This window comes from Strix aluco, chromosome 13 (genome assembly GCF_031877795.1).
Source record: "Strix aluco isolate bStrAlu1 chromosome 13, bStrAlu1.hap1, whole genome shotgun sequence".
NCBI lineage: Eukaryota > Metazoa > Chordata > Aves > Strigiformes > Strigidae > Strix > Strix aluco.
This window is the reverse complement of record NC_133943.1, coordinates 9920495-9928888: the sequence shown is the minus strand read 5'-3', so window position 1 is coordinate 9928888 and position 8394 is coordinate 9920495. Positions and strand designations below refer to the sequence as shown.

Below are 8394 nucleotides of genomic sequence, written 5' to 3'. Positions count from 1 at the left end.
TGCCGCCCCCCGCTCCCAGCTGCATCTGGTTGCATTTGAAATTCCAAGTGAGCGCTAGAGCTTTCTCTCAGCTTGATCATGAGGGCTTTTTTTGGTGCTTCAGCCACTTCTTCAAGGAACATGGAGAACTCAGACACATCGTTCTAACCAAAGTGAAGTTCAGGATTTGCTAAGAGCAAAGCATTTGGTTCGCCCAAAATACCAGTAGCCATTTACTCAAGGGCTATAATTCACGGGGAACGCCAAGAGGGTTCAACCCGCAGCCCCGACCGCTCTGTCCCGGGCTGTTCTGGGTTGACTCATTAGAGCCCTTTGGCACCAGCAGTGCCCAGCTCGCAGGGGACCAGCCGGCAGCGCTACCCAGTGCCAGGCAGGCGCATCCCTCGGGCACAGCTCCCGCGGACCGGCCCTCCGGGGCCACTCGTGTCCTTGTCACCCCCCAGGCCGGAGCGTGAGGTCCCTGCAACCCTGCCCGTGGGTTCCGGGGTGGGGGGCGGTGTGGGGGTCAGGGACGTGGCGAGGCTCAGCGCTTCGGCTGCCCCAGCGCAGCGGCTGTCGGCCCCGTTGCAGGGCTGGACAGAGCAGCACCGGCATCTCGCCGAGGGCCGCCCGGCGCCGCCCCCCGCCCGCCCCGGCCGAGCCGCCCCGCGGCCGCCGCCGCCTCCCGCCAGCTGCGGGCTCCAGCTGCGGGGCTCGGCACCGGCCACCGGCTCCGGCGGAGCAACAGCGGCCTCCAGTGCCGAAACCTCCTCCCTTTCTCCATCCAGGGACCCGCACCCTGCGTCCCGCTGCGCCGGCAGCCGCGTCTCCCCTCCCACCAGCCCGCAGCCCTGGGGCGCGCCCATGGGTGCCAGCAGCAAAGCTCACCGAGGCCACTAGAGGGAAAAAAAAAAAGATTTTTACCTGGAAAAATGGAGCCTTTTTTCGTTTTCCGAGGGACCATATGATGGGGCACTGGCATATGGACAAGGCTGGAGAGAGGTCAGCATGGAGATGACTTGGACTCTTCCTCCTGGCAAAAGCCCTGGAGTAAGGGCTTTAGTGCTCTGTATTTAACAACTGTAATTGCAAGTCATGAAAATGCTAAAATGTCCTATTGCTTGGATGCTGGACGTTCAGGAAAGGAAAATAAAATTCCTGATGCAAAAAAGAGCCTCCTTGTCATGCCAAAGCCTGGCTCTCTCCTTGGGCATGTCCTAGCCTTGTCCCTGGGGCTCTGTCCGTAGTTTGCTCACAGACATTACCAAAACAAACCATATTCTCCAGGAAGGTATTTTGAATGTCAGGGAAAGGGGTTTGCTGTGTGTGTAAGAAATCCCAGTGCAAGACATGGCAATGCTTCCATTTTATTAGGCATTTGTATAGGTGAGGGACAGCTTTGTGGTATCTTCTCTGGAACGGTTGGGTCTTTTAGTTTTGAGTGGAGTCGGAGCGTGGAGAGGGCTTTTGGCACATTCCCCTGTTCTTTATGCGCACATTAGTGTTTCTTTGCCTGGAAGAGACGTTAGAAATGCTAGAGGATGCCTTCAGGTCCCTGATACACAGAAGAGCCTGGCTCAGAGGGCAAAGAAAGAAAGAAAGGAAAATACTGCTTAAATCATCATTTAAGTGTTATTCACACTAAGTAAGGCCACATATTCTTGACAGGGAGTTCAGGGTTACCATGGACATGTGTTAATTAATTCCAATAAGCTCAAGAGCTGGTGCTTCCTGACACATCCTGGCAGAATAATTCACCTCTGTGCTGTAGGACAGCACTAAGACACCTCTAATGCCTGTCTGGCTGCAGATGATAAAGGTTATGACTTTGTTTTGTAGGTTTTTACAGACAAATGCCTGCCATTGTGTCTTGCTTGGGCCTGCTCCGAGCCTCCTCTCCTGATTGCTTCTGCAGCAAAAGTGATGAAAATATTAAAAAGGTACCTGCAAGAAATTATTGTTATTATTTTTTGCCCAGTAGTGGACTGAATTACTCTGAATTGTTCCATTTTCATGTGGAATCATTATGTTATTCTCTTTGGAAAGACAGACACATTTCTCAGGTGCATAGAGAAATGCTGGTAAAATGATTTTCAAGCTGTTTTGCATTTTGCAAAAAGCATGTTGCACACTGGTCACAGTGAAGTGACCAAAGGTGACAAGTGAGACACTGCAGCTGCAGGGACCCACCAGATGCTCTCGCACTAGTTATGCCCAGTCTCCTTGCAGGCCTCCAGCTCTTGTCAGATGGGTTGCACACACAACACTGCAAATGACACTTCATCCTGCCTCTCAGTTACTTGACTTTTCCCCATGGACCACAGCTTTATAGATGAGGACACTGTTAATCTCTCCCCTGAGACATTTGGCTCCAGGCAGCTTCACAGTCTTGGTGCCTGGCCCACATCACCCTGACCAGGAGACTAAATGGCTGTTGTTCCCAACCCCAAAACTTCTTTGCTTGGGAACATTACAGGGCAGCTGCAAGGCTCAGGGCTTTGACCCGCAGGAGCAGAACATTTCCAGTTGCAGCTGCTGAGAGCTTGCACAAACTGGAGTTTGAAGGAGTCCAGGGATGCAGTGCCTGTCAATGCCAGGCGGCTGCCAGCACCAGCTTCTTGTCCATCCCTGTCCCTCCCCTGACTCCTGACCGGCTCTGGATACACCACTGGCTCAGTCTTTTTCTTTTTTTACCCCAGTCTTCCTTCTTGTGACCACTGAGGTCTCCCATCCCCTCTGAAGCCATGCTCCACACTGGGGGGATGGAGCATCCTTGATGCCACCTTGCTCTGCGCGTAGCTGGCTTTGAAACCTTCCTCGCTCTCTTTACCCCGCTCTTGGTCCATGGCCAAAGCCCTAATGATGTTGTGTCTGATGAACCTCCCACCCCCATCTGTTGCACAATACAGCCGACAGCTGGTGCTGGGCTGCTGGCTTCCAGCATGGTCATTACCGCCCTGCCATGCTGCGCCGGGTCATTAACCGTGGCGCCTTCGTTCAGGAGATCCCACTCAGCATGTCTCTGCCTGACTGCATCGTCTTCAGCCTTAAAGTGTAAAACCAGCATTTGACCAGGCCAGGAGCAGAATATGGGGCAGCAGTCTGGGTTAATGAAGGAAAGAGGAGACGACCAGACCGACAATTCTTATCCAGGCTCTTTTTCCTGGTGATCTGGACTCTGTTCCTTGTTACTGTAGAATTAGCTGGGAGGCAGTGCTCCTAAAAGCAGAATTTGGCTCCACAAGCCCATTCATCCAGCGTTAGAAAAGCTTGAATTTGAGCTTCTGTTAGAGATGTCTCTGCTGATGGCAGATGGGCCTGTGAGCCTGATCACCAAAAATCCCTTCCTCCACCAGGTAAAGTCAAGGGTGAAGCTCCCTTAGCACCGCAGACCAGGACATCTGGCTACAGATAAGACTCAATCTTCCCAATGGAGATTTTTGAACCACCTAATAGCATTGAGCTGTAACTAAATCCTTTACTTGTCTGACCCAGAGTGCTTCCAATGTATAAATACACTCAAAATTAGCTAGGGCTCAAGCCAGATGAAACGAATCAAGTCTTGCCAGAGACATCGCTAGCATTTGGACCTGGCCTTCTGCTAAGACAGTGAAATCTGGCACCAGCACAGATTAAATATAAGGCTCATTCTTAAAAATACCCAGAGCAAATTGTATCCTTTCATAGGCAGAGAAGACAGAAAGAAGAGCTCAGCTATAAATTGCTGGGGTGAAAAAACATAGTTTTTCCTCAGCCACCACACATCCGAGGTCACCTGAAAAAACATTTTTCTGCCTACACGCTAAATCTGGGCAGACTTTGAGGACTTTGCCATTTGCCTGAGTTCCTGGACACTCGCCAGCACAGTCCGAGCAATCGCTGCAGCTTGGCAGCTGCAGGTGTTGGCAGATTTTGACCGTGAGGTCCCTGCTTGTGGGCAGCTTGTGTGCTGCCAGCCGCACGCAACGGACCTGTTTTGCAGGCAGAGTCCACATGCTCAGAGCAGCGGGTGCAGCATCTGTGCAGGAGGCCAGATTCATGCCAGATGTGCTGGGCTCACTGCCCGTGCTCCACCCAGCTGTGTGCAAACAGCTTTCTTTCTAGGAAATCCCAGATATATGTGGTAGCCCTCATCTGCGTGATGTTTAGGCTTGCAGAAGGTCCAGATACTCACAGGTTCTGAAAGCACAACAGACACTCATTGCCATATAGGAGATTGTCCGTGCCACAGACGGGGTCAAAGATCTTTGTACAACCTTTTCTTAGGTCATAATTGCCACAAGCTGCCTGGAGACACAAAAGGGTAATGCTGAAAATATTAAACATGCTTTCAATTTACCAAGGGAGCTTTGCATTCACAGGCAGGTGCATATTTTGTATATCTCGATAACCCATCCCAGCTTGCTCAGAGCTCTGCTATGAACTCTCAGAAACACTGGGACTGCCTGTCACCATGCAGTCCCTTGGCCAGTTGACTCCACCAGGCACTGCTGCACACCCTTAGGAGTAACATTATTGAGTTAAGTAATGCTCCATGGGCAGTACCTGATCATGTTCTTCACAGCTTTTATTCTTATGCCACAATACCTGCCCTCATGCTTGCAAGCCAGAGAGTAAGAGGAGCTCTGATCTTGGCAGGTAACACCAATATTCATCTCTTTAATAACAGTTTTCCTCCACTGAGTGTGGGGAAATGCAGTGGGAAACCAGTACCATCACTGGGATTTTGCTGTGGCACAGCAGGTGGAAGGAGGTTCCCAGGCACTGGCATCTTTGGGCTGCCAACCCAGCAGCTCACTATACTTTACTGTATTTGGCAATGCTGGCTCCCCAGTGTATGGCTTAGTGCTGTCTCACTAAAGCTGGGCATACCCGTGTGCTACACAAAAATAGGAGCCTTCACCTCTGTTCCTTTGTCAGCAGCTCCATCCATCTCAGCATTTCCTAGAGAAAGAGTGGAGAGAGAAAGAAGATGCCTTAGCACCCATCACTTGTCCTGGTTTTAAGGGGGACATAGTAAAGATGTTTTAGGCTGAGGACTGCATGTCTTCACTCAAACACATTTGTCCCAGCAAACAATTTCTTCCCTTGGATCTCCCCCATTTTGCAGCTGGGTCCCTTTCTGCTTCATCTGTTTCTTTCTGCTGGCAGAAACACCATGATGGTGCAAGGCCCTGTCAAGGCCAGATACACTTGTAGTAACTTTCCCTGCCAGCTGCCAGGGAGCAAAGGTGGCTTTTGTTATCTCTTATCATGTGTTCATGGGTAACTGAGAAACTCCTGCTGATGCTGGACTGGTGTTGGAGTAAATCCAGGGTGATTTTTCTGGTGTCGGTGGGTTTGTACCACAAGGAAGCAGACCAAAAGACAAGTTGCTGAAGGTGTCTGCTAGAAGGAGAAATGGTTGGACCCTGAGGTCTCACACCAAAGCTGTTGGGAGAGAGCCGTGACTTTGGGGGGCTTCTCCATGGAGAAGCTGGCCCTGAGCTGACAGCTGGGATCATATGGGTGGGAAATGCAGTGGGTGTATTTTGAAAACAACCTGAATTTGTTTGGCAAAAGGCAGTACTGAGACGACCTTGGGTTGCTTATAGATCCAGAAGTCATCTACATGGAGGATTTAGACTATGTTTATATTAACAATCAGTGTAGCCCAGTAGTAGTGGGTCTGTAGAGTGAAACAGTTTGGTGCTGAGGACCTGATAGTCACGCTGTTTAATGCTTCAGGGATTTTACTTTGGACTAGCACCGCTCCAGATCCAGGAACTATAGCTCACTACATGCTCAGTTCATCTGAAATGAGTCCAGATTTTGTGCTCAGACAGCTCTGCAATGGCAACTGCTGCACAGTAAATAGGATGATGGAGGACTTGTTTCAGAAGCACCTTCCTGTACTGAATGAACCCACTAACACAGAAATCCCTGGTAAGCAGGACCTGAAGAGCAGCAACAGCTCACGTTCGCATCCCTCTGTACCATATGGGATTCTGAAAACACAGTTGGCTTAAATATTGACTTTGGTAGCGAGAGCTGCATTTTCCCTTGTGTAGATGCGTTTCCTATCTTTTTGGGTTTGCTTTTTTAAAACCAGAATAGCACCTATTCACTCTAAAAGAATTGCACTGTCCTAGAAATCACCAGCTCCAGGCTGAATCCTAGCCCTGAAGGAAGAGTGTCAGCCCAGCAGGTCTGCTCGTTTTTGGGAGCAGGTGCCACGCACCCTTTTAAAACCTTTGCTTTATCCTTGCTCACAGACCACTGGTTTAATGCGTGCTGGCCATTGCAGCATTCTCCAGCATTTCCTGCCCAGGGCCACAGCAAGGTCCCAGCACCAGCTGGCCTGTTCCCAGGCTCGCCTTCCCACGCGACAGACCTGGGAGCTTTACCAACAGAGGAAATGGCTCCTAAGCAAAATGTTGCACTCACCTTGGTAGCAGCAGAGTGCCAGGGAGAGGAGCAGGAAAACACCAATTGCCTTCATGGTCCAGGCGATGCTTTGCTGGGGCCAGCAAAGAGGAAAAGGGACACTTCTCAGCCTTTCAGAGATCCTGCCTCTGGCAGTCTATGCTGGGACCTTATACCTTGTCCTGTCTCTGGCACCACCCTGCACAGCCAGCTCCACCCTGCAGTCTTGTGATGACAACGTTCAAAGTATGGGGACAACACCAGGTGGCAAATGGCTCATTGGTGTGCGCAAGGATGAAAGCCTCTCCGAAGCCAATGGAGGTAAGGATCCTAATCGCTGGCAAGGACTGGAGCCTCATCTCAGGTGTGGGAGACAGCCTTGGGTCTGCACTGCAGACTGGGAAAGAGCAACTGCACAAGCGGTTTGGAGAAATGGGCAGGACGACAAGGAAAATACATGTGTTAACATGAGCAGTGTGGCTTTGGTTAACGACCCTGCCACTGCCACTTGCGGGGCTCTGGGTGAAGAGGGCTTTGGTCCACACACACCTTTCCCAGTGTGATCCACAGAGCTCCACTTCCCTCCCCAGACAGATAGGGACAGGAGCAAGAACTGCTGCTAGAGAGCAGAGAGCTTGGATGTGCCTTGGGCTCGCTTGTGGCTGCACATCCAGTGCTGTTATTTTGACTGCACATCTCTCTGATTGCAGGCAGGCAGCCGAAACGAGCTTGTTGGGTCGGATGCTGCTCCCTTCCCCTCTCCCCACCTGCAGCTTGGAGTAAACCCTGGGGATTTCCTACATTTACTCCACCAATGGTGCATTGTGGAGAGTGGATCAGTCCCTGGGGTATTAGAAGGATTAATTAATGTTTCTAAAGCACTTTGATATCTCAGCCATAAATCACTGGAGAAGTGCAAAGCAAATTATTACTAATGGGGGCTTATGACTCAAAGACAGATTTTTAATTAGCTGAACAGGAAAAAGTCAATGCCAAGAGCAATTCAAGGAGCTGTTTGTGAGACAGAAATCTCAGCTCAATCGGCAGCTGCTCCACTGTCCAAGGGAGACCCCAGTCGGAATGCGGCTCTGGAGGATGCTTTCCCCTGCCATAAACATCCCTTGTGAGTTTGCTTTGGTGGTGATGGAGAGTTTCCCTGCTCTCATCTGCACTTCCCTCTGCTCTCCCCGGGGTGAACTGCAACATGAGGCTGAAAGCACTGCTCTTAATGGCATCTGTTATTTTATTAACTTGGTGAGTAAAGCTGGCTTTGGGTATGACCCACTCAGCAGCTGTGTCTAGCTGGGCTGGGTGTTAGTGGACCTCTGTGAGCAAGCAACAGTCCTTTAGTGTGCCTGGGACAAAGATTCATGTGGTGTTATCACCCTCTGAGGAGCAAGACAAGGAGGTATGATCATTTTTTATAGCTGGAAGAGGTTCATCTCAATCCAACACTGTTCCCTGTTACTCCTCCAACACACCTGCCCCAAGTTCGCAGCGTGAGTAAAACCAATAGGTGCCAATAGGTGATTTGGTCTCACTTCCCAAAGCTGGACTTAGCAAGGCCATTGATGGTTATACGCCAGGGCAACTGGGGAAAAGGTTTCCCTTGTCAATCTGTAACACGTGTAAATAGAGCGGTGCTGAAAAGAGTTTCTCAGATTACCCTTGTTTGGGATGTGCCCGCTCCCGGTAAAACACATTTGCACATTTTTCAGTTTAGAGATCCTTGCTGTAGCCAGGAAATGTGATAGTTTTGATTGTCCAGAAACAGAAACATCTTTCCTCAGATTCCTTGGAAACATCCAGGCACATTTCCAGACTTGAGTTTGATGGGTAAATCCTCAGTATTTACAAGAGCTGCTCTGCAGATGGGAACTGTTGGCTCCGGGGACATTTCAAGTGCGTGTAACACCATGGTTTTCTCCTTTCCTTTCCTTCCTCCACAAAGGCAGAGACAGGCTGCTGACCCCTCCTGCCTCCTGGACAATTCTCTCTTCATCCTCTTAT

The 8394-nt window shown here is 50.3% G+C and overlaps 1 protein-coding gene across 1 annotated transcript; it reads right to left on the bottom strand.

The window, feature by feature from the left end:
- Window positions 1-1400: 1400 nt before the first annotated feature.
- Window positions 1401-6463, bottom strand: SPINK1 (serine peptidase inhibitor Kazal type 1). Its single transcript, XM_074839060.1, has 4 exons — window positions 6406-6463; window positions 4883-4923; window positions 4154-4266; window positions 1401-1492 (listed from the first exon to the last, which is right to left on the bottom strand). The coding sequence occupies exons 1-4, from the start codon at window positions 6458-6460 to the stop codon at window positions 1411-1413; spliced, it is 291 nt and encodes a 96-aa protein (XP_074695161.1). The 5' UTR covers window positions 6461-6463; the 3' UTR covers window positions 1401-1410.
- Between the last annotated feature and the right edge of the window lie 1931 nt (window positions 6464-8394).